Source organism: Meleagris gallopavo, chromosome 25 (assembly GCF_000146605.3).
Source record: "Meleagris gallopavo isolate NT-WF06-2002-E0010 breed Aviagen turkey brand Nicholas breeding stock chromosome 25, Turkey_5.1, whole genome shotgun sequence".
Taxonomy (NCBI): Eukaryota; Metazoa; Chordata; class Aves; order Galliformes; family Phasianidae; genus Meleagris; species Meleagris gallopavo.
In genome coordinates, this window is record NC_015035.2 from 2,690,773 (window position 1) to 2,716,807 (window position 26,035).

A 26,035-nucleotide genomic window follows, 5' to 3' on the forward strand; every position below is an offset into this window, starting at 1 on the left:
CCGTGGGGCAGCGCGGGGTGCCGGGCTCTGCCGGCCGGTTCCCTGTGCGAGGCGGCTGCCCTCCGGGTTTAGCAATTAACGAGTTTGAAGCGACGCGCTGACGGCCAGTTTTGTGGTGACGCTGCTTTCCGAGTCTGGAACCGTGGCAGGTTGAGCTCCTCGTGCCCGATAACGCCCCATTGCCCCTGCAAACAGGCGCTGTTTATCCCTTCTACAGAACTGACGTTTTGTATCCTACCTTGCTTAGCGATGGGTGGGATTTCGGGAGCATTTGAGGCTCCAGAATTGACATTCAGGATACTGAAAATTGATATTCAGGATACCGGTGAGGATCAGTGCTTTCTGGTTTGTGCCCACGGAGCTGGACGTGCCCTTCCTTATCTTCGTGCTGCTCAACGATTCTGTGTTCCTCTGGCTTTGTTGGTGGCTGGCACCAAGCAGCACCAGTGTGTGAGCAGTGACATCGCTGCACAGATGTGTGGTTTGTCAGTGTGTGGTTTGTCAGTTTGTGTGTTGTGCTGGAGGAGCTGGGTGAGGATCCATCGCCTGTGCATTATTGGAAGCCAGACTTTGCAATTTGTGCTGTTTGGTGTTTTGCTGTTGAAAGGAATGGAGTCGGAGTGGGGAATTGCAAGGCGTGCTGCAGTTCAGTGATTGGGAGTTGTGCTGCTAAAGGTCTCACTCTAGCACTGTGACATGGATGGCTGCTTATTTGCTGTGCTCAGCTGATAAGATTAGGTGTTTCTTTTCCTCTGCAAACACTCTGTGCTCTTCGTCATGCTGAGTGAGTCCTTGCAGGTATATATTGATGACCAGTGGATATCTTCTGTGTTTCCAGAACCCTGCTGCTGCCCACAAAGGCCATGGAGAAGAGGTTGGAAGCCAAGCTCAGCATTAGTGCTCCATTTCTGCCACAGTACTGCTGGGGAAGACCTGCAAGGGAGCTGAGAAGCCTGCAGCTGCTCTACTTGTGCGCCTGCCTGTGTGCCTTGTGCTCCTCAACAGGTGATTGTGCTGCTCTGCCTGGGACCTTTTCTGTATTGTGGATATTTATCCCTCTCACGCGTTTGAAATACTCAGAGAGGAAAGTGAAGTTATTGGCTGCTAGCCTCTGTAGCTGGGTTAAAAGCAAACTAACTTGATGGTTGCTAAATGAGCTGTCAGAAACGTGGGATAACCAAAGCTCTGTGGGGAGGTGTGGGGCAATGAGGGCTTGTTTCTTATAATGCTGTATCACTCTGGTACCCAGCTGCTTATTGAGGGTCTGTGTGCCCCACGCAGCTTCTGTTGGGCATCTTCACATGTCCTGCTGCCTTTCAGGCGTTTGTATCTCACAGGGAGCTTTCTCTGAGCTGAAAATCCTTTTCCCAAAAAGGAACAAGTGATACTCTGGTTAATAATTTCATCTGAGCAGTACTTGGAGGAGGTTGGGAAGGCAAGAGCGTTTTGAAGCACCTAATGTTTGTAAAGTCTCCACAAACACTGTATGTCAATAGTCTATTTGCCTACGGGTAATTTTTGTTTGTTTTTATGTTTCCTGTTCAAATCTGAGTAATCAACCTCTTGCTCAAGTAAACACATCAAATGAGTTTCTTACCTGGAGACATTCATGTAATGGACTGGGTGTTTGGGTTTTCTTTTGTTTAAAAAAATCAAATTCTGTCTTTTCAGATGAATGGGTTAAATTTCTTGTAGTGTTTTAAGCCACATCTTCCCCAGGAGGTGGCATTTTCACCACGTGTGCACGTTGTTCTTTTGGTTTTGTAGGTATCACTTAGGCAGCAGAGTTTGTTAAACTGAAGAGGAATCAGAGATGCCCAGAAATTGATGTGTTATGTGGGGTTACCCAAGGAGCTGTGTTGACATACTTGGTTACGCGTGACAGATTAAAAAAAAAAGTCTGTGCAGTCAAGTTGTTAATCATTAATTCCCTATCACTGGGGATTAACTGCCTAAGTCTATGAACCTGAGCTTATTAATAGAAACTGTTCTTATCCATTTTAGTTCCCTGCTGTTCAGCAGAGCTGTGAGTTGCATCAGAGGGACAGGAGCTCTACAGATTGAGAAGGACAGCATTTTTTGCATGTATATACTAGAGAGCTAAAAATGACAAAAGCAGTGTTGAGGAGTGACTAAGCACACAGTGTGCAGCAGTCATGTGATTTGTGTTGTGCAAGGCTGGCTACCTTTCTGGAGCTTAGGATAGAACTTGTTCACGGGGACATTCCTGCTTCAGATTTGCTTCGCATCCCCTGAAGCTGCTGGCATGGATGATCACAGTGAGCAGATTCACCACCCTGCTGGCCTGAGCCAGCCTGCAGGTCCCTCTGTGCAGCTGCCATGCTTAGGGCGTAGCACGAGGATCTGTAAGGGGCTGAACAGGTGGCTTCTGTCTAAGGAAGCCAAAGTTGGTAACTGCCTGTGCTTCCAGCTGCCTCCACTCGTTTGGTACAGGTCCATGTCTGCCCAGTGCTGCAGAGATCCCCGTTTGTAGGGCTGCAGGTAGCAGAGTGGGGCTTTGTCTGCCTTTAGGGTGTTGCTATGGGATCCGGGGAGGCAATGTGTTGTGAACAGGCCAGGGGAGTTTTCTTGGCAGAGCGGAGGTGAAATGCAAATGTAGATAGAAGAGCTCTGCGTGATTCAATGAAGCTGTGTGAATCTGTGACCCTGCCAAACACCACGGGAACTGCATAGATGAAAATCAGTGTGGTTCTATGAAAAATGCACATCTTCAATGCTGGCCTTCCATATTGTGAGTTGCCTGTTTAACTTCTGTTGTTTCCGTGAGTTAATTGAGCTTTAAGCTATCTGTGTAGAGCAATACAGAAACCATATTGGCTTATTTCAGATAAACATGTCCTAGGTGGGCATTACCAGAACTTTGGAAGTGAAATCTGGATGAAATATAATTCAGATCTCTGCATTTTGACTTCATGGTGGGTTAGAAGAGAACAGAGTGTTCTCAGCACGGTGGTGTTTTGTCATCTAGACTAAATCCTGGCTCTGGCATACCTAGGAGATGCTTATGGAGGTTAGAGTTTCAAATTTTAGATGCATGCATATAATGCTTGTCTATATAGTGACTTCTTTCACAAGTGATGTCTTCCTGGGAACACTTACATTTTAAATACACCCATTCTGTTTGTGCCCTGTTCTAAACCTGTGATTGGAAAGCCCTGGCTTCTACACTGAGCCTTAGTTTGTGAGGTAGGCGTGAGCCAGGGCTCAACCTGATGGATGAGTTCAGGATGAGAAGAGTTTTTAAGGATGTGGAAAGCAGCACTTCCTGCACAGTAGGTATTAAGGAACAGTGCTTCACCTTAAACAGAAAGTGAGGATTTCTTTTGTCATTTTCTTTTAAGACTAAATCAAATCTCTGCAGGTAAGATCCTCTTGAAATTCACAGCAGAAGTGTTATCCTTCCATTCACTGCCTGTTCCTCCAAGCCCAATGTGTGTGCTCACATCCTCCTTGTGCTCACAGCCCCTCCTGGTGCTCTGCCCTATTTCCACACCTGCCAGGTCGGTGCCAGCTGCTCATCATCCCTGCCTGCACACAGCCACGTGTTGGGGTGACTGTCAGCCCAGCACTTCAGAGTGTAATGAGGTCAGCTGCTGGCCCTGGGCAGCCTGCCTGCCTGTCTGCCTGCTCTGCAGGGAGATGCTGTGTTGATGAAGTGTGACAACGATGGTGCTGATCTTAAAGGTGCTGTTGTCAACGTTTCTTTCTGTTGAACATATGCAATATTTCACAGATTGCTGTTTCTCAAGTGAAGAGCTTCCCTTCCTTTCTTGCACTTCTGGGCTCAGACACCCACAGAGAGCTCTGGGTCTTGTGATCCCCTCACAGATCCCAGGTGCCTTCTATTGTGCTGATGCTGGCTTGCTTCAGCTTTGTCTTCAAACTGCCTCTGCTGTGCTAGTCTCACAAATAAGCCATAAATAACATTTCTGCTTCTTTCTTTCTGCTGTATCATAAACTTTCCACGTGGTCTGAGTTCCCATTTTGAGTTGAAATTCTTGGTGTTGCAAGAGATGCACGTGGAAGGAACATGAAAATTGCCATCGCTCTTTATTTTGAGCAGGTGTCCTAATCCACTCTGGGTAAACAAAATTAATGTATTTGGAAGCCTTTAATGATGAGTAACAGAAGAGCAGTAACACCCACTGTGATGGTTGTGATAACTGGATTACAGTGAAATGCATCTGTCATTGCTGCTCGCTTTCTTTGGTCATATAATGTTATCCCAGAGATATTGGGGCTGATGCAGAAGGAGGGGGAAAGCAAATTTGTGCTGCCAATTCTGGGTATTAACTGTGATTCACAGGATCAGAGTTCATTGCCACATCAGCAGTGTGAGGTAAGTGCCTCCGTGGCAGGAATATTCTGAAGTCAAATGATAAAAGTAGCCAAGGTGGAAAACACTGTGTTTGTGTCACAGTCTCACAGAGAGTTTCCCAGGGTGGTTGGTGCAAGAGGTGGAGGCTGGCTGCTGCTTGTGAGCTTCACATTTGATTAGAAAAATAGGAGGAAACAAAAGGAAATTGTCACTACTTTAACAGGAAAATAATAATAATAATAATAATAATAATAATAATAATAATAATAATCCCCATTTGTGTTGTGGTCTGAACAGGGAGGAAGGCAAATCAGAGCACAGTGTCCAGCTGCACGACTCAAAGTCCAGTGGCATAGTTGGTAAAGTAATCTTGCAGTGACCTATTATGCCTTGGATGCTGAACACAGCGCAGTGTAACAGTCCCATAGGTCATTAGTCTATTTTTAGGGAGTCCTTAATCTGCAGAGCTCTGAATTTTGGAAGCCTTTAATCCATTGATCCCTACAAGCACTCCAGTTTTTCATGCTAGAAAAAAAAAATCCATGTGTGAAGCAATTGCTGCTCTACCCCCAGTCTGAAATCCGAAGCAACTTTAATTGTAAAGAAATGTGCGACAGGTAATTGCTTTTATACTGTGAAGCAAGGCACTGCTAGAACTGCAAGGGAAACTATGGGCAGAGTATGGAAACTTCGTCTTGACAGTAGTGATGAGGATTTCTTGTTGACTGCTTTAGAAAACTGAGAACTCTCTTTGTCTTCCTCGTTCCCAGATGCAAACTGGAACAGATCTAAATGTGAGCCAGGGAAGATCCTGCTTGGTGGACGTTTGCAGTCATGGGAAGATCATCACTTACAGCTCCTGGAAGGCTTTCACACTGTGCAGTCCTGTCAGACTGCCTGCTGCCAGAGCCCTGCCTGTGATGCCTTTTGGTTCTTGGAAAACATGTGCATCCAGGTGAACTGCTCCGTGCCTGCCGCGTGTCAGACAGACAGGACTGGCTCTTCTGATTCTGTTTTGGTGTTTTTAAAGAAATCCAAAAGCACAGAGCACTCCTTAAAACTTCAAACAGGAAATGATGTGAAGAGCTGGCTTCGCAGGTGGTTGGATTGGGGAATCCCAGTCCAGGGGAAAAAACGACTGTGGAGGTCTTTCCAGAAACGGAGCTTGGCAAATAACAGAGTGCAGCTCCTGAAAGGGGACACAGCAGCAAGTCCTGCTGGTGAGGCTGCAGCCAGAGCATCAGACAGCAGGTCTAGGAGCAGCCGAAGTGACACGGAGCGCCTGAAGGATCAAGTGCTGAAGCACCTGGGGGAGGGCAGGCCTGTTCCAAATCAAAAGAAAGACTTGCTGAGAAATGGGCAGAATCCTCAAGAGCAGAAAACCAAAAGCCCATTCCCTCCTAAAAGCAATAATGTGAATGGATCTGGTGATGCAGACAGTGTTGGCTTCCCAGAGGTGAGTATGATTGCTGGGACTGCAGTGGGGCTATCTTGGACAGCTGTCACTCTCCTGCTCTTGCTTTATACAGATTTGGACTGTTTACATGATGGAATAACTTTCTAGATGTTTGCTTTCAGCCTGTCAGCAAAGCAAGGACAAGGGTTCATTTTCTGCTTTGTTTTGTATTTTTTGAGGGGGGGACGAGTTTTTTTTTTCCCCACTTCCTCCTATTTGGGGTAAACAGAGAAGGAATATGGAAATAATAATAATGCTTACATTTTGTATGAAATCATGGACTCTACTGACCAAATAAGATGCAAAAGTGAGGTATGATAGTTGTGATGTCAGTGGGAAACACCTGGAAGTTGACACCTGTTACCCATTAAAGTACCTTTTTGGATCCACAAAGTCAAAAACTTTCCTTTGGAGTACTGAATTGAGGCAGCAAGGTATTTTATTTATGGACTTTTATGCATAGGGTTTCCCATGTCAGCCTGCTTACTTGTGTTGGCATCTTAACTTTCTGTTCTGTTTTTGAAGGCTTTCAGTTTTTCAAATCCCCAGAAGCTTACGTTGGCATTGCTTGAATGAAACCAGTTCAGACTCTACTGCAAACACATGCCACTTAAATCTAGTAAATCCAGATGTTAGTCCTAAGAGAAGTTAGCATTTTTAAATCTGCAAATAGATATATTTCTAAAAATATACAGAAAAGCCCACAAGTGATGATGGTCAAACAAGAAGAATCCTTTGTGAAATTCCTTATATATCTTCTGCCATGTCTCCAGGATTTGGCAGTGTTGAAGCCTGGTGCCTTTTCCTGTTGCTACGTTCTGGAAATGCCTGAATTTATTTCTCTCCTTTGAATGCAAATCGTGGTTCCAGGTGGGGCTGTGAGCAGGATGTGGAGAGCAGCCAAGAGGCACCACGTGGAGCTGCAGGGCAGCCCTGCTGCCGTGTGAAATCATGCACCAGGACTTTACAAATGTTTGATTTTCCAGAGCCTCGCAGCTCCCAGGGCTGATCTAAAAGCTCAGCTTTCTCTCTCCCCTGCAGTACTGCAGCATTTTTACCCTGCTGCTTTTTCCCTCCTCATATGTGAGATTTACAGTGACCACATCCTCGCGTTTATTCTGCACGCAACCTGTTCTGAGACCTCTGTTGCTCTTGAATAGCTGCTGTATCTCCCTGCTTGTTCTGCATGTGGCATGTTGCATTCTGAGTGTTCATTACTACTGCTCAGTGCCTGTCAGGAAATGGGCTGCAAATATTAAATTATGTGCAGTAATCAACGGGTGAATGTTGCTAAGTATCCAAATTTCCCATCTGTAGAAGTGCTCCTCTTTGTCATTAAGGTGCACTGTTGGGTGTATGTGAGGAGGAACGGGTTTCCTTCACCTTTCTGGTTTTTGCTAGCAAGAAGATCTGGATCTTTGATGAAATTCTGGTTCATCACAACTACAAATTCTTCCTAAAAGGTGATTAAATTCCTGGCAACCGCGTTTCTAAGGTTTGGGATGCGGTTTTTGAGGAAGAATTAAGAAAAACCACCTTACCAGCAGTGTTGAGTTGAGGCTGATGCTGCCCAGCCCTGGGCTGATTCCTTGGCTAGCGAAGCATCCAACTTTCACCAGCAAAATATAAGTCAAGCTATGCAGCTGTCCTCACATTTCTGATCTGAGAGCAGTTTAATTTAGGCCAAGGATACAACATTGAAGGCTTTGTACTTGGGCCCTGGCCAGCCTTTGCAGGAGGGAGATGCCAAAGTAGAGATTTTTCCAAGCTGGGTTGGTTTGGGGCCAAAATAAGTAAAGTTACACGCATGGTGAAATCAATAGAATTTAATCTGAGCTAGATTTGATCAGGTACATTGTTTGAGCAGGTGAACGCAGTGCTTCTAACGCTGTATTTGTTACAAAGATTTGGCAGGTGGGGTGGAAGCTGGAGGAAATTACTGCATGCAAAGCAGTTCATGCTTGGGAGCATCAAACATCTGAAGTGGGTGAGAATATTGAATGCGTGGCAAGGAGGAAATAAAAGGATTTCCCTAAAGATGCAGGGAATGGTCAGGTGACTGTTTTAGGAAGACATTGCCTCACTGAGCTTTAATTTTCCTCTCACATTTCTGACAGCCCCATGGCCACCTGCAGTGTCACTTGCTAATTTGCAGCTAGCATTAATTTGTGGCTTTTCTACATCCGTGCTACAGGGGCAGAGATGGACAACACAGCAGGGTGAACTGCAGTGCACCCTCACCTGTCCTTGGCTAAGGAAGGGAAATTTGGGCTTTTCCTTTAGTGAGTGATATTTGCCAGGCACCAAAATCTTTCCACCTTGTTGTAGAATTACTTGGCCAGTTTTAGAATCCAGCAGTGCGTGTAATAGCCAACCAGGAGAAGTATTTAAGTGCAGCACTGCTGATGAGAAGGGCTCCAGCAGCACTGCAGCAGTCCTGCAGGCAGACCATGGGAAAATGGGCAGCCTTTAAAGTGGGGTTTTTACAACAGAGCCAACAATCAAAGCTGCAGAGAGCCTATTTTGTATATGCACCCCACTCTCACCAGAGAAAGGCCCATTTAAGTGAAGGATGAAACAGAATTCTGGATCATGGGTGTTTTTCTTTAAAGTACATTGAGTTCAGTGCAGGTTCTGATGCACGTAGCTGCTCTGTTAGAATTTTACAGACATAATGCTGTCAGACAGGGAGAGAGGTCACTTGTCCCAGACAAAGGCAGCTATAGGTTGGAATAAGAAATGTCTGACACGTTCTCTTGGGCCACTGTGCCACTTTTCTCTGTTTTGGAAGCTAATAAGATAGGACAGCTGGCAAACTTCTCGTCTTCCCCTCACCCCCAAGAATGAGATCTCCTGCTCTTTGCTTTAAAGAATTTGGGGTTATTGGGTAAAAGATAAGAAATGTCTCAGCTTACAAGCATCAGAGGCATTTTTGACTGTTATGTTGCCCCAGGCAAGGCTTATCTCACTTGAGCTGCACACAGACATTTGGCTGTCAGTTCATCCTGAAGACTTCTGGGAGGAAAAGGGTCTTTCTTAACTGTCAGGTATTTTAGGCATTTAAAGGTGTCTCAGGGAAGCATCCATCTCAGGGAAAATACTACTGAGCAAAGCAGAGCTGCAGCTGCTGTGCCTGATCTGTGACAGCTGTTCTTGCAGCCCATGTGGGTCGATTCTCACTAAGCAAAAAAAAGGTTCCCTGTGGTGGTGAGCAATCGTGGAGGCTTTTCCCTCCTGTGCCTTCCTGAAGCAGCTTGTCTGGAGTGTCTCTGAGTTCCTGCCTGGCTGCTGAGCTCTCATGAAGCTTTTCTGACTTGATCTTACTTGGTAAGTGTGCCAGCATCTCCAGTCACACAGCTGCTGGTCTCAAGGCTGCTGCTGGAGAGCAGCAGGGGGCAATGCTTTCAGTTTTGTGGCTGGGGAAAGCTAACCAGGATATGGAGGGAGGAAATTTGTTTGCCTGAAACAGCGAAAAATGCTTCTGCAGAGCAACCTTCAGTGCCTCCATTGCTGCTCGTGGCTGGGCTGGCTGTTCCAATGCATGCAGAATGGCTTTATTTTTACAACCACTATTTAATTCTTAATAAGCTTGGCCCATTTACTAGCAGGATGTTGCCCACTGTAGTCTAGAGCACTTGTTTCCTGGACTGGATGCCAAAAGCATGGCATAAAAGCCTGAGAACGTTTCCTCCAATGTGAGCTTGTGATCAATTCCCATAGTGAGGAGCAGCGGTGAGCAATCCAGTTTCAAAACACTTCCAGAGTTGAAAACAGTGAGTTGTTCCATTTTAAACATTTAGCAGATGTTCCCCAAGTAGGTTTAGCTCAGCAGAATGCGCTGCACACGTGTGCTTCGTGGTGGAAGGTGAACTGTCAAGAATGGTGCTGCTGGGCTGAGAGCTGGAACGGGGCTGGGTACTGCAAAAGGAATTTTCTGATGAAAGAAAGGAAATTGGTGCTGCCACTTTGATTACTTTCAATAAAGTTGTTCATCCTGTATAGATGTGAGCAAGCTTTCCACCCTCAGGCTCTGCTCCCTGCCCCAGCAGCATCTCCCCCTGGCATGCACTGAGGCAGTTGTTTATGTCAGACCACCTTGCTTTGAAGGGAGATTCAGAATAAATTTCATCTCGCTGAAAATCTTTGATTATTAAATAAAAATGCCATTGCAGCCCTCCCTCTGTGTGCTTGCCAGCCGTGCAGCTTTAGTACGAGGATGTGGCCAAAACAAATGCCCCAAATGAACCCCAGTTCCCAATCCTTGTTTTGTGCTCCTGTGTTATTCCACATCTCCGTTCTTTTAGTCCTGTTCTCTGCAGTTTTGAGCCCAGATCTTCTGCCACGTCAACAGCAGTGACACTTCAGATGCTGTTCTTAGATCTGAGGTCTCAGTTGGTGTTCTGCTCAGCTAGGAATGGTTTCTCTGCTGTGGAATAACATGGAGAAATGTTTTAGAAGCAGTAAAACATCACCCTTATGGGGAGAAACAACCCAGGGACTTCTCAGCATCCTCCAAAATGAAGAAGTGCAACTTTTGGTGGAGTTCAGTATGCAGAACAATCCCAACAGAATTTTAATCTTCTGTGAAACAAACACAGCAAAACAAAACTGAGCTCAGTTCAACTAAAACTACTCTTTCCTTTCCAGATCCATGCAGGAACATCTGCACCAGAGCCACCGGTGTTGACTACGCTCTCCAGTCCTGTGGCACTGAGCTTGACAGCTGTTGGAAAGACAGAGAAGCCCGAGCTGCTGGGTGATGCTTTCATCCAAACCCACTCCTCGGATACGTTGCCCACCATCAGCCCTGCACAGGGGAAAAGCACAACGAAGATGCAGGCTGCTACTTCTGTGCCAAGTGGTGCTCCCACAAATAGCAGTGTTCCTCCAGTCCAGACAAACACTGCTGTGTCACCGAGTACTACTGCAGCTGCACCAGGTGAAAGCATGCAGGGATCCCTCAGTGCTCACCTCTTTAGGTTTTGTTGATAAACCATTGCAGCACTGAAAAGCTCTGGGTATTTTAATGGTGGTACCATCAAAAGGATGTTGAGACACGTGTGTTAATGGTGGTACCATCAAAAGAATGTTGAGACACGTGTGTTAATGGTGGTACCATCAAAAGAATGTTGAGGCACGTGTGTTAATGGTGGTACCATCAAAAGGATGTTGAGACATGTGTTAATGGTGGTACCATCAAAAGGATGTTGAGACACGTGTGTTAATGGTGGTACCATCAAAAGGATGTTGAGACACGTGTGTCAGTGCGTGCAGTGGTTGGTCCCCATGAATTCATGAGATACTGGCATCATAAATCTGCATATGAGCATTGGGTTTGTTTCCAGGAATGGATTGAAAGTAACTGTGATATCTCCGTTGCCAAAGTGCAAGTTGAGATGTGGTGTGAGGCACAGTCATGTGAAGCATTCTTTCAGCAGTTGTGACATGTTGTTCTCTATCAAGTTCAGCAGAAACCTTAATTAATGTCTGTTCCAAATGGAGTGCATCTGATTGTCTTCCATCTCTGAAATGTCAGTGCACATGAGAGCAGTGTGCCTGGCCATTCGCCCACGCTGTGCTTTGCAGCGAAGTGGCATTTCTGTTCACACTGCTATTTCTTAAAGCAAACATTTGAAGATGTCTGAAAACAAAAATGCACTTTGGGCAGCTTTGTTAACCCACACAGGCCATCATCTCATGCTGTGGGGACGTGTGCTCATACTGACCAGTGTGTGCTGGTTGTGTGATAGCTCAGAATTCAGTTGATCCAATTTTCTGATTTTTTTTCTTTTGAATGTAGGGTTTCTTTTCCCTTACAAGGAAACAAATAGAACGTGTAAAGGAAATGTTGCATCCAAGGATGTTTTAGGCAGGCAGCTGATTGGATGCCTGTGCTAACAAGTTAGCATTCTTTTTAAGGACTTAAACCCAACTAAAACTGAAAAACTTATTTAAAATATCTTTAGTGGTTTATGCTGGAAAGCAGCATAGCCAGGGCCTCCTTGTTTTGCTCAGTAGTGCAGAGATGGTCGTGTGAGGGGTGTTTTTTTCTCAGAGCAGTTTTAAGTTTTTCTCTGTTTGTTTTCTGATGAGGTCAGATTTCTTTTTGCCTTGGAACTCTTTGCAGCTGAAAGACTGATGGGGCTGTAAAATCTCAGGAGGTGGAGTAATTGAGGGAGGGAAGAAAGGATCCGATAAATTTGTTTTCTTTTAGTTAGCTGGTTGATTCCAATAGCTATTAAACAAATGGAAGAAAAGCTCAATATTTACTGGTGTTTTCCATGTCTGTTTTTACTTGGATTTTTGGTGCCTATCTTTGAAACATTGTCTTTGATGGGATCAAACTAGGAAGTGGCAAACTAGGAAGGAGAAAGCTTTCTTTATCTGCCAATTTATTTGAAATGGTGTTGGAGGAAAATTCATAGTAAGTGCTGCAGTGATTTCTTATTGGAAAAGAAAAGGATAAAAAGAAAATATAAACAAAAGGATCAGGTTTGTATTCTGAGTTCCCGTACTCAGAGCTGTAGCTGTGCAGATTCTAGAAAATTTCTTAGCCCCCAAGCAGTTTTTAACTAAGAAATGCCTTGGATTCTTCATATATTTGTAAAGATCTGAAATTGCAATTTGGTAAATAGCAATGTTTGTCTTGCTTTGCCATGAGACTGCAGCTGGGTTCTCTGCCAAAAACCTGTCAGCAAAAAGCCCTTCACATCCTGCTGGACCTGACTGAACAGAGGCCCCTGTGCAGGGCCTGAGGGTCACATTTCAGCTCTTCAGAAAAGGAGCAGGAGCTGCCCAGTGTCTGCAAAGGGTTGAAGGTGACAGAGTAATTTTGCCCATTAGTGCTCGTGCTTTAACAATGAAACTGAAACCTGAAACAGGAGTTAGACTGAGTGATGAGGTGTTTACAAAATACAGCCATTTGCTGCTGATTTTTATTCCTCAGACTCTGAAGCAAAGGTGGTTTTTACATACGTATGTAATTATTCTGTTTCTCTTTCAATTCTGTCTTTCCCCTTCTCAGTTATGAAGGAGTTGGTGGTTTCTGCTGGAGACAGTGTAGAAGTCACCCTGCCAAAGAACGAAGTTCAGCTGAATGCATTTGTCCTTCCTGAACCACCACCTGGTAAGGCTTCCCTGGGGATTCTGCCAAGGGCAGGTGATGGTGAAATGACCAACAGACATTACAAGCAGCATTAAACAAGGGCAATCCTGAAAGTGTCTTTTGTCAGAGAACAGTTTCCATGTCAGTAATAGCAGTAGGAGTGGAGACGAGCAAGTTACGTGGTGCACAGCAGCGGGGGTAGATGAGATGTGTCCCTGTTCAGAAACTGGCATTATGTTGTGCCTGCAGGATCTGTGAGCACAATAATGCTTTTCTCTCCTACCATCCTGAGTCGTGATTGTTCCAAAGCTCTTTAATGCCTTACAGGCAGAAAGATGGGGTTTGGCTTTGGAGTAAATGTGTTTAGAAGCACAGATTGTCTCTTTTCTTGGGTTTATTCCCGCAAAGCTGCAGTCCAGACTCTAAGCAGTCTCATTTCTCCATGCAGCAGAATGGGCTTTGTAAATATTTAATGCTTTTCTTTAGCAGGCAGAAAGGCAGTCTTTCAAAAACTAACTTCTGGAGCTTTTCTTTTTTGTGATTTTTTTCAAGGAACCACTTATTCCTATGAGTGGGAACTGATTACTCATCCGAAAGACTACAGTGGAGAAATGGAAGGAAAACACTCCCAGACCCTTAAGTTATCTAAGGTAAAGCTTTTGCTGCTTGGTGTCCTGTTGTATGGAATGTCAAGTGAAGAAAACAGGAATCTTGGCAGCCAGGAAAGACTTGTGTATGATTTCACAATGAAGAGGAAATAGCACGATGGGCAAGCAGCCAACATTTCACTACAAACCCTCTTCTGAGTCCCTTAGAAAAAGGAGGTTGCTCTGGAATGAGGAGGAGAAATGGATTTCAGGATCTAAAAGCTGCCTACGTGTGATGTGTCAAACTAAAAAGGACACAATTCAACATGAACAAAAGGTTGTGAGTGTTTCTACTACCGAAACACTGCAGTGGTCTGTTTAGGTTGGAAGCCTTGTGCTAGTCTCTAAAAGGACTGGCTGGTTCCATTAGCTTAGAGGGATGGAATACCTCCTAGCATGTCCCTGGCTGCTGCTTCTAGACAAGATCTAAAGGAATGAAAGGATTGTTGGTTTCTGCACATGGAGTTTCTTAACAAGAGAACGACTTTAAATATTGTATGAATATACACTTCTGTTTTTATGGGACATTCCTTTGAGCATCATGGATTCTTCTGCACTCAGAACAAAATGTGCATGTATTAATTGTGATACCATGCAGAGAACAAAAGGAGCACGTCTGTCCCTGTCAGGTTTTCAGTCTCTTGGGTAGCATGACTGTTGTCCAGCACCCAGACCTTCTCATTTTGGTTCAGCTGTGATGAAAAGGTGACAGACTGACTCATGTCCCCTAGAAGAAAGAGAAGAAATTACTTTTTTTTTTTTTTGTAAAAGCACATAAGAGATTTTTTTTTTCTTACTTGCAGGCTTTTTAAATCTCAAACACAGTCTGCTAGTACAGATTCCTGTGGCCAGACAGCCTGAACTAATCTCTCAGACCTGTTCTGTTTGCTTGTTGTTGATGGAAAGTCAGTCTTGACTGACAAACCTGTCACCTGTGGCAGTAAGAAATATTAGTCTTTAGTTTCTGATCAGTTGTTGTAAACTAAAATATATGTAGTGTAATTTTGGCTTGGAAGCCATGCTTTGCCTTGTATAGATTGGAGCAGAACTGTGTGTTTTGTGCTTCTAATACAGTACCAAGGCACAGTGAGTTGACTTTTCAGCATGTCAAACTGTGGTTCTGCTGTCCTGATCAAAGGTGAATAATTGTTTGTGTTTGCTTTCCAGCTTACTGTTGGCCTGTATGAATTCAAAGTTGTTGTCGATGGGGAAAATGCACATGGAGAGGGTTATGTGAATGTAACAGTGAATCCAAGTGAGTTCAATGTCAGTGCATCTTTTGTTAACTTCCTGCCTCTCTGTTTTGCTTACTTGACTGGACCCTAGATTAACATCATGCAAATTGATTGTGCTGAGATCTCTGTGTGTGTGTTGAGTCATTTCCTGAAATGTGAGGCTATGTTAACACACACAGCTATTTGCTGTGCCACATGCAGGCCAGCCACCCAGTGCAAGGGCTGGAATACTAACAGACAAGTGCTTGGGAAATGCCTCATGCTGGCAGAGCTCTGTTGCAATAGAAACTAGAACTCTAGGTGCTGCTCAGTTAGAATCATCTCATCTCAGCATGGGAGCACTGATGGACTGCAGCCATTTCTAGAGTACAGTTGTGGTAGCAGTTCTCCTCCTTCCTTTTTTAAGTCCTTTTTGTTAGTACTGCTTCCCTGCATTGGTTCATAACTTGCTGGAAGCAAGAATTACTGTGTTGGTGATGATGCAGATCTCTGCAGTCTGTCTGATCAGTGCCTGTCCTGAAGCTGCACAGCACATCTGCTCCACATTTTGGACTCCTCTCCTAGATTCGCCAGGCTATCAGTTAAGTGATTGCAGGGTCTGAAGGGATAAATAGAGCTGGGGAGAGGGAAGATGTGCAGCATGTATTCTGCTCACCACTCCTGGTGCCCAGAAGCAAAGCAGTTTCCTAGTTCCTCAGCTGGGGCTTTGTACCATGGTCTGCCTGCAGGTGTCATCGTAACAGCTCTGTTTTTGTTGCAGAGCCTCGAGTGAATCGTCCTCCTGTTGCCATCGTCTCCCCACCGTTCCAGGAGATTTCACTGCCAACCATTTCAACTGTTATTGATGGCAGCCGTGAGTACCTCCTGTTTTACATAGTCTGCTATGCCTGGTTTCTTTGTGTTTGGTCCTGGGCTGGCCTGTTGGATAAGTTCAGTGAATAGAATCAGCTTCTCCTGCTAGGAGGGGGGAATCCACATGCTGACACACAAGCACCTCTCCGTGTTTCCTTCTGAAGATACTGTCCTGAGTGACTCTCGTAGAAAAAAAGGCTCTTAATCAAAAGAACTGGCCTCTTGTGTTAAGCTTCACGTGCCTTGGTTAGCTGACACATCACTTGTAATCACCCTGGCCCACAGTAGAGCTTTTCAGGAGTTTCTTTAAATGCTGGTCCAGGACTTGTATTATTTTATTTGTATTTTTTTGGTTTTGTGTTTGTTTGTTTTTTTCATTTCCTCAACACACAAACCTGGAATTAAGGATATTCAAATGTACCTCTGAAGCAGAGTAGACGAGGGCAGACACTTTGTGTATCTGAGCTTGGGTTTGGACTAAAAAAGCTTTTGCTCGCTAAGCCCAGCACTGAAGTGGAGAACTGAACATCTGGGATTGTGAAGCATTATTTTCCAACTCCTTGTATGTCCATTTTCTTTCATAATTGACACAGAAAGCACCGACGATGATAAAATTGTCAGCTATCACTGGGAAGAACTGAAGGGTCCTTTGCGAGAAGAGAAGGTTTCCAGTGACACTGCCATACTGACACTGACCAACCTGGTTCCTGGCAACTACACTTTCAGGTAGGTTATACCTTCATCAGTTCTTGTTCCCTAAGGATAAAATGTACAAGATTCCTGAAGTGTCAGCCTGCTCTCCAGACAAACAGGAAGGGTGCTCTGTTTTCTGATGTATTCTTCACTCCTACCTTTTCAGGTGGTTTCATAGCTTTTCACTTTAAAAAAGATAAGCTATCTGGCTGCTTGTTATTCTTAATTTGTAGCACTGGTCTAAGATGATGATTGTACTTTTTTACCTCTAGATGAGGAAATGAAAATACTGTCCTTAAGTGTCTTAAGTTTCTGGCTTTTCTTGTGCATCCCCAGCCACCATTTTATATTCTGCTCTGATAGTTGTGACTCTTAGTTGCTTTCACAATAGTTTGTGTTTTTTCTTCAGTCTAACAGTAGTGGACTCAGACGGTGCCAGCAACTCTACCACTGCCAACTTGACTGTGAACAAAGCAGTGGATTATCCACCGGTGGCAAACGCGGGCCCAAACCAAGTGATCACCCTGCCTCAGAACTCCATCACCCTGTATGGCAACCAGAGCACTGATGATCACAGCATCGTCAGCTACGAGTGGCTGCTCAGCCCTAACAGCAAAGGGAAGGTGATGGAGATGCAGGTCAGTGCAGGATTCCTATACTCATCTCTGATGACTCATTAGCTGTTTTGGGGTTTTTTCCTGTGATCAAGCTATTTTTAAATGGCTGATAGCAAATCTGTCTTTTAAACTTACTGAGTAAGAATGTGATGATTAAATACTTAAAACTAAATCCACACAAAGATGCTATTAGCTTATGGCTGAGCTGGTGCACCAGTCTAGCCACAGGTTTTCAGTGGCATCCTATTTCCTTTCTTGAGCAATGCAGCTTTAAATACTGCTTGAGGATAGAGAATTAAGAGAAATGAGAACTTGATAGCTTTGGATTCTGTTGTTCCATATAGCAGGTCTCAGCACAGCTTGTATCTCCCTTTAACCTATATGACTGCTAAGGGAGTGTGCTTTCTGTCTGTTCAGTTGCTGACTCCTCAGAACATTAGTGAATGCTAAATCAATGGTGGTATAGGATGGATGCTTAAGTGCAGTCAAAAGGTGTGGAGCCAAACTGTGTCATCTTGTAGCTAACTAAAACAAGAGGCAGGATGGCATTAAGATTCCCAGAAGTGACACAGACTTCTGGTCCTTTAACAGGAGATAATAATAAACACCTAGAACCTGCTGATAGCAGTGGCTTTAGAAACGGTGTCTTCAGATCTTTGGTGTAGAGAATCCTCTCAGTACATTAATATGTTTTCTCACAGGGGGTGAGGACACCAGTCTTGCAGCTCTCTGCACTGCAAGAAGGTGACTACACTTACCAGCTGATAGTGACTGATTCTGCTGGGCACCAGTCCACTGCAGAGGTCACTGTGATAGTGCAGCCAGGTAAGCTGCCCTTCCTTGCTTTTGCTTCTTCAGTTCCAGGTGGGCATCATTCTGTCAGCATACTCGAGATCTTGTAGTACCTTTCTAATGCTTCCAGAAAAGCTTTAATTGAGGACCTTTCTAGGATATTATTTTGCTGATGAACCAACTTAAGAAAATTTCTACAAATATTACCTTTGTAGGCTGTTATCTTATTTTTCACAATGTCATCTAGTTAATATTATCCACCTGTGATGGCAGGATTGTGTTTCCTGAGTGCTGTCTCTGCTCACACTGCTAAGTCCTGGCGGGCAGGAGCAGGAAAGGTGAAGTAGTGCTTAGAGAATGAGAATCAAAGATCAAAACTCCTAGATTTCATTAATCTACCTTTTAGTATAGATGTGTCAATAAAACTCTGATCTCTGAATTCTTAGCTGCTTTTTGACTCGCTTTGTCTGAGTTGAAGATTGAAATAATGGGCAGAAAATATATATATTCTTGGAGGAACTTCTTAATGCTGGGGAGCAAGCTCCACCTTTCTGGCATATGTGTAAAAAGTATTGCAATCCTTTTTCAGAGAACAATAAGCCCCCAAAGGCAGATGCTGGTCCTGACAAAGAATTAACTCTTCCTGTGGACAGCACCACTCTAGATGGCAGCAAGAGCTCAGATGACCAGAAAATAGTCTCCTTTCTTTGGGAAAAAACACGGTGCGTATCGTCTTCCAGACCATTCTTCTGCAAGTATCTGGGTCTTTCATTTCAAACAAAGACACACCACATACGCCTCTCTTGTCTTAAATCCTTGTCACATCAGGCATGACGAGCTTCACCACCAACTAGAGCAAATGTTACCCTTTGTTCTTTTGATTACCTTGCTATGATGGGAGAAAATCATTTTGCTTTCTGCCACGCGCTGTGTTGTATTTCCAGGCAACTGTGTTTCCAACCCTGTAAATTCTGCTTGAGCCTCATGGTCAGCTCCCACACTCTGTGCAAAGTTGAAACTGATCCTCTTGTACTCTGTTTAGGGGACCAGATGGTGTCAAGTTGGAGAATGCCAACAGCAGCATTGCCACTGTAACAGGCCTTCAGGTTGGGACGTACGAGTTCACTCTTACAGTTAAGGATGAGAGGAACTTGCAGAGCCAAAGTTCTGTCAACGTTATTGTCAAAGAAGGTAGGTCCAGCCATACACAGAAATACCTGGGGCCCAGGTTATCTCTGAGCAATTGAGCAAGAGGCAAACTTAGGAGGAATGGATGCACTGAAATTGCCTTTGTGATCAGATGTCTGCCATTTCCTGGAGGAGTAATATTTTTCACTGATTCCCACAGTACCTAATTGCACTTCTCTCCACCAGTGTTAGAGGGGGATTTCTGGGTTACAGTAGAGGTCTAAGGCTGTAGTTTTTCATTGGGCACTACCAGATTTCTCTCCAATTGTTTCTTTCTGTTTGCTTAGAGATAAACAAGCCGCCAGTTGCAAAGATTGCAGGGAATGTTGTCATCACCTTGCCTACAAATACAGCTGAGTTGGATGGATCAAAATCCTCTGATGATAAGGGAATTGTCAGCTACTTGTGGACTCGGGATGAGGGGAGCCCTGCAGCTGGGGTAAAGTTTCCTTTTTAAATGGCATCCTGCAGCATCACAGCAGTCAGAAAGAGGGAGCATTGATAGCTCCTGAGGAAATACAAAGCTAATCATTGCCCTGGTTACTTTTTAGTGATAAGCCATGCTAGTTTGATGCTTAGTTTACTGATACTTGCTTTGCTCTGCCTTCCAGGAGGTTTTAAATAATTCAGACCACCATCCGGTGCTTCTCCTGTCCAATCTGGTAGAAGGAACTTACACATTCCATCTCAGAGTAACAGATGCCAAAGGAGAGAGTGATGTGGAAAGGACCACGGTGGAAGTCAAACCTGGTGAGTGGTTTTTGTGCTGTACCCTGTTTGCCTACAGTGCTTTAGCCTTCTGTTGTTCTGGATGCAGTTTATATTGCAAGTTCTAGATCAGAAGTGTGAAAGGTGAAACGTTTAGGGGAAAACAGTCATATTTTTATGTGGTTCTAGGAGGCTGATTCTTACCATTGGTCATTATCTATGAGGGTCATAGACCTGTATTCTGTACTTCTGAATTCAAACGCTTCAAAAAGAAGCGTTTTAGAAGGATGCTAGAAACCTGACTTGTACCTGGACTGTTAAATAGAAGATCTAAAGGTCTGTGTTATCTGTGTTCTCACTAGATCCTAGGAAAAATAACCTTGTGGAGATAATTCTGGATGTGAATGTCAGCCAGCTGACTGAGAGGCAGAAGGGCATGTTTATCCGACAGATAGGAGTTCTGCTGGGGGTCCTTGACTCAGACATCACTGTGCAAAAGATCCAGCCATACACTGAGCAAAGGTAGGATTTGTCTGTGAATGCACAAGGAGAAGAATTGCTGTAGTGTTTAGTGACCAAAGGGCTTTTTTCCCTGGGGAAGCAGATTGGATAACCAGACCATACAAAGACCTTGTGTAAAATTGGTGTTTCTGCTGCATGGGTCAGAAGAGGAGTTGCCAAGCAGGTCTTGGTTATCCTTCACCTCTGGAGATGGTGATCGTCCAGAAAAGCTTTGCTGTCTACACAGCTAGTTCAATTTAATGTGAAATTAGATGTTGAGAAACAGTGTAATAGCTGTTAGAACAGAAAATAGAAGGTTGGTTTTGACTGCAGTCTGGTTTAAAGTAAGCTACAGCTGGCCTCTTCTAAACCAGTGTTAGTTTGCATATAGGCCACGTTGTCCATATTAACAGCAGTCTGTTGTTGCCTTAGGTGTGTTTGAGGGTGCTGGAGGTCCAGGCATCCCATGGTAAGGGATTATGAAAATAGTAAGACCATAAAGCTTGGATATTTCCATATTTAGTGTGAGCATGCAAAGTTGTGCTTGGAGATGTTTGAAACTCGACTTGACAAAGCCATTAGCAAACTAAAAACCATTCCAGCTTTGAAGATATGGTTGGATCAGATGTCCCAGTGGGATGCCTGCTGCATGACCAGGCTTACCTGAAGTTCAACTTTCAAATAAATTTGGGATTCTGAATGAGTCCCTGTAATGACAGACAGAGGGGGATGACTGCCTGGTGTTTGGAGAAGCAGTAGAGATAACCATTTTGTCTGACTTCCAGCACGAAGATGGTATTTTTTGTGCAGAATCAGCCTCCCCATCAGATATTCAAAGGACGGGAGGTGGCCTGGACTCTAAAAAATGAACTACGGAAACAGCAGTCAGACTTCCTCATCTTCCGGGCACTGGAAATTAACACAGTCAGTAAGTCAGAGTTGCTGTGATATGAGCTAATGTCTTTTGCACTCTTTTTGGATACTTGCAAGAAAGGCAGAATTTTCTTCGCATGTTACATGTGACGTTGCTGATGAAGCAGGACTTCACTGCTTTGGCATCAGACCTGGATGCTCACATTTGCAACTTCTTCCTGCTCGCAACTACGGCTGAGCTAAGAGAATGAACTGCACAGTGACTAGATCTGAGTAAAAACCTCGTTGTGGTTGACAGTATTGACTGTCTTATCCTTTTTTTTTTTTATGCCTCACGTGTGAGTCGCTGAGTTCACCTTGCTGTTTTTGGTCCCCAGCATGTCAGCTGAACTGCTCTGAGCACGGGCGCTGCGACTCCTTCACCAAACGCTGCGTCTGTGACCCTTTTTGGATGGAGAACTTCATCAAGGTGCAGATGGGGGATGGCGAAAGTAACTGTGGTATGTGAAAGCTCCCTGGCTTTGCTCACCTTTAGGAGGCAAACAGAGTTTGTAGCCCGAGGTACGCTGTGTTAAAGATGCCTGATTGCTCACTGTATCTCTGACATCGTGCCTGCACGAGGAGGTGGTCCCTGTCCTGGTCTCACAGAGCATAGCCTTCAGATAGGAAATAGAGGATGGGAAAGTGACTCCTCTTCAGAGCCTCTTGGTGACCATTTGCTAAGAGTTGAGTCCATTCTCAATTTATAAGCTATGCCCCTTTTCTCCCGTGATCCTATGGGGGATTTTCTGCCACAGGAAAGCAAATTTTTAAGACAACAGACGAAAATAAAAAACAAACAAACTTGTGCAGAAGGACTGCAGGTCCCAAACCTCTGGCTTCCATTGGAGGATCAGAGATCCTGCCAGTGACGGGTGCTAGTCTCTATAATCCCACAAAAGGTCGAGCCTGCCTGTTTTTTTGTCTCAAGAGTAGTCATCTAAAGTGCACACTGTCAGCTGTATGAGTTGCCAAAACGTCTTTATCTCTGGGGTGTTTTGCTTTCAGAGTGGAGTGTGCTGTATGTGATCATTGCATCTTTCGTCATTGTGGTTGCCTTTGGAATCTTATCCTGGATGGTGATCTGCTGTTGCAAGAGGTGGGACTGAGGCCATAACCCCCACTGTATCAGTGCTGCAGAGCCAAGTGGCTGCATTAGGAGGTGAAAGAGTTTTAAACCCAGAGTCCCAGCAGGTTGTCTGCTCAGCCCTGTGATGTTAGCTTTTCTGGCTCAGTGTTTCAAGTGGAACATTGAAGTCCTAAAACTCTGGGTTCGTTTAAGAAGTGAGGCTTGGATTAGCCTATAAATGTGCAACTAAAGCAATGTTTTTAATGTTTTGCTTTCTGATGTTAACAATAGTCTGAAATAAGCAAGTATTCTGGCTTTGAAGATCAGTGTGTTGTTTTGTTCTTTTTTCTTCCAACTTTTTTAAAGAAGCAGCCTGCCTCTTAATTCTGTCTTTCCCCCTTTAGACGAAAAGGAAAATCCAAAAGAAAAAGCAAATACAAGATTTTGGATGCAACGGATCAAGAAAGCCTGGAGTTAAAACCAAATCCCAAAGCAGGTAAAACAAGAGAGGGAAGAGCTCAGCAGTTCCAGAATGCTTGCTAAGAACACTCTTCCTCAGTGGACTTAAAAACCACAGAGTGAAACAAACATGATGTTAGTCACTGCTGATGAGTCTCTGAAGATCTCAGCTTGTTTCATTTGTAGACAGGCTATTTAATTTAATAAAATTAAGTTAAGTTAATAAAATTAAATTAAGTAACTCTTTGGTTTAAATATTTGGGGCTAAACTGGTGTAGTCCAAGTGTTTCTGCTTCTCATCACAAAGTGGATGCACAAAAACACTTCAGAGACTGACCTGATCCAAGAAGTCCAGAACTGGGTGTTAGCTGTAGCTTCTCCAGCTCTCAAGTTTTCCATGGAGTTCTGTACTCTTTTCAGTCAGTTTGCTTCTTGCCAGCACGCAATTCCTTGGCAAGGCTGAGCATGAATTCAGTGTCTTTGAGCATTTTACTGAACTGATTGACATTGACTGGTAAACAAAAGGACACCAAGCAACATCAACATTCTTGGTGGCCTGCAGAGAGTACTGTTCATGCCTGCCCTCATGTTCTCCCACTCCAGATTACTTGTTTGTAAGTGTATCCATTCTAGTCCTTGTGGGCATGAGGCTCTGAGAGCTTAACCCACCCTTTAATTTTTGCTGGAATCAAATGCTCCTCTTAGGAGAGAGACCAATGAGGAGGTCTGCAGTGTTCTCTGTGGCTGCAGGCCCATTGACCCATTCCAGGAAGGCAATCACTTGTCTTTGCTGTTCTTAGCCAGCATTTTCCTGTCCGCACTGCTGTCCTACAGAGTGCTTGTCAGGTGTTTTGCAAAGATCACGGAGTTATTTCAGGCAGGAGTGTTTTTGCTGTGGTTGTATCTGATATCAAAAGCCAGACCTTTGTCACCTGCTGATTGACCAGGGGAGGAGGGAGAAATGGGAAGGTGTATGCAAAGCGTGGCCCTGCCAAATGCTGAAATATGTGTTTTGATTAAGAATATTAGTCCTGCTTTTAGGAGGAGCGAAAAATAGTCCCTGGTCCTTGATTACTAGTGGAAAATAATTACTCATCATCCTAGTATTACCCCAGGTAGTAGTGTCCCAGCAAAGTGAACGGTGCCTGATGGTAGCACTGATGGGCACTGCAGCAGCAGAGCTGATCATGTAACTCTCTGAGAGCTGGGCCATCCCACCTGCACAAATACAGATGCTCTTGTAGAAACAAAATCAGACGGGTTTCCTCCTCAGCACCCGACTCTGCCCTAATGTGACCATCTGTCACCTTGTGCAGGAGAGCCCCGCTGTTGAATAAAGGCCTTATTGTTCTGCAGGCTGTAGCAAATGTGCCTCAACCATTTGCTCCCTGATAACCAGACTCATTTTGCCTCTTCCAGGGCTGGCTGCTGACTGACGTCTTCTTTCCTTCTAGATATGTGCAGGGAGCATTTCCTAACAGAGGAAATGTTGCATTTCTCCATTAAGGAAAAGCTAAATTTAAATATTTCCTCCGCTGACAGTGTCAGCAAATGTCTCTCTCCTGTCCTTGTGCATTAATCTAAATTCAGCCCATTAATTTATCTCCCTCCCCTTGCAGGCAAGAGAAGCAGAGATGAGAGTAGGGAAAGTAGTATGAACGCAGTGATCTCCTCTTGCACACCTGCATGTTCTCTTTACCACAGCCCCCAGCCCCAGAGGGCTTTCTAGGCAGTGCCTCGAGCAAGGTCAGGGAGGCAGATCCCAGTATTCTGCGGTTTGTTCCCTGCCCACCTCTTGTGCTTTGCACTGTGTGCAGTGTCTGCATGACCTCTGTCACACCAAGGCTTCTGAAACAGGATCACTTTGTCTTTGGCTTCAGCATGCGAGGGAACGGGTGTCAGATGTGGGGAGGTCAGGTTAGGCCACCCCTGTGACAGTGAAATGGGACAGGGATGGAGTGAGCTGTGGTGGTTGTCCAGTACTGAGGATAGCTTTAACCTGGAAATCTCTCTCCTTCAAAGGTGGCAGGCAGAAAGCCCAGGTCCACAACACCAGCCTGATGCACTCGGAGTCGGAGCTGGACAGCGATGAAGCCATCTTCACCTGGCCTGACCGTGAAAAAGGGAAACTGCTCCGTAGCCAGAACGGCTCCTTGCGCAACGGGCAGGTGACACTGAAAGCCAAGAACCAGAGGGAGGAAGTCCTATAGCTCCCTTCAGATGGCCTTTTGCTGGAGCTCAGTAGGAAGGAGAAGGCCACTCCCGTCCCTGTTCTACAAAGGCCTTTGGAGGCCAGTTTGGTTAGGACAGCAGCTGCTAACTTGTTTCATAGAAAATAACTTTGTGGGTTTCTTTTCGTTCAGTTAAAACTGGTTGTACTTGAATTTGAACTGCAAGGAAAATCAGAGGGAGGAGAAGACAACTGTGAACCACAGGCGAAGCATCAGAAATGGCAGAGCTGGATCTGGAAGGACAGAGCCACAAGGAGCAGCTGTGAATGTGCAGGACCCTCCCATCCCACCTCACTGCAGCAGAGGAAGCGCCTGTGGACTTCCAGGCCCTTTGCCTTGGAAATCTTTTGAGGAAGGAAGGTCAGAGCTGTACTGCAGGCTGTGCTCTGAGCTCCCTCCAGGCTCCAGCAGCTCGCCGCCAACTACTGCTGTCCGTCTCGTTCTTTTCTTTCCACCTTCCCTAATGGTTTAAGCACTATTTTAATTTAGACTTGTCCTTTCACAAGCACTGGCTGTTTTGTAGCATAGAGGAGGAGGAATCTAAACACTGTGGTCATGCTGCATCAGCTTGCAGGTAGGAGAGGGTTTTGTAGCCATCTTAAATAACGGTCAGACTTTTCTCACTGGGATGGCAGTGTGGGGAAGCTGACCTGTCTGTGGTAATTAGCTGGGCTAGGAGACCCCTTCCTGCAGCAGGCTCTCCTGTTTGGTACCAGAGCAGGGACAGGACTCTCACTTTTGGTACCTCTGTCTCACTGCAGACTTAATTTCCAAAGCTCTGAGATGTAATTCAACACTCCCAGCACTTTCTATTGGTCTTTAAGCCCTCCACGAGTCTGAACATCAACCATATCTCAGTTTTGAAATGCAGTGGGGTAGGGAACCCTCAGAACCTGGTGAGTGCTGGGGTTCAGCTGTGGTGTCCTTCCCCATACCTGCTTCTATATCTCACTGTGCTGTTTTCCTGGGATGCAGCCCCGTCCTCTTACAGGCACAAAGGATGCCACTGCTCCTCAGTGGTTGGGTGGGCAGTTCATTGCCTTTCTTTGTGTTTAAAACTGGAAGACTCGTTTCACTGGTCTTTTTTTTTTTTCTTTTTTTTTGTAGCTGTGAAAGCCAAAAGGCTTTAACTTCCTCAGTTGTATTTATATTGCTGCACTACTGATTTGTGTCGAGCGAGTTGAAGATTAAACACTATTGAACGCGGGGGGACGTTCCCCTGCTGAATGTG

At 44.8% G+C, this 26,035-nt stretch overlaps 1 protein-coding gene across 1 annotated transcript; it reads left to right on the top strand.

The window, feature by feature from the left end:
• The first annotated feature begins 789 nt into the window (after nucleotides 1-789).
• KIAA0319L (KIAA0319 like) lies at nucleotides 790-26,035 on the top strand. The gene is made up of 20 exons (XM_031556795.1): nucleotides 790-1,005; nucleotides 5,110-5,795; nucleotides 10,443-10,734; nucleotides 12,820-12,921; nucleotides 13,453-13,550; nucleotides 14,715-14,802; nucleotides 15,543-15,635; nucleotides 16,228-16,360; nucleotides 16,737-16,965; nucleotides 17,646-17,769; nucleotides 18,326-18,458; nucleotides 18,779-18,927; nucleotides 19,212-19,363; nucleotides 19,536-19,674; nucleotides 19,995-20,154; nucleotides 20,919-21,061; nucleotides 21,384-21,506; nucleotides 22,054-22,144; nucleotides 22,519-22,610; nucleotides 24,596-26,035. Exons 1-20 carry the CDS (start codon nucleotides 864-866, stop codon nucleotides 24,781-24,783), a joined length of 3,357 nt encoding a protein of 1,118 aa, XP_031412655.1. The 5' UTR covers nucleotides 790-863; the 3' UTR covers nucleotides 24,784-26,035.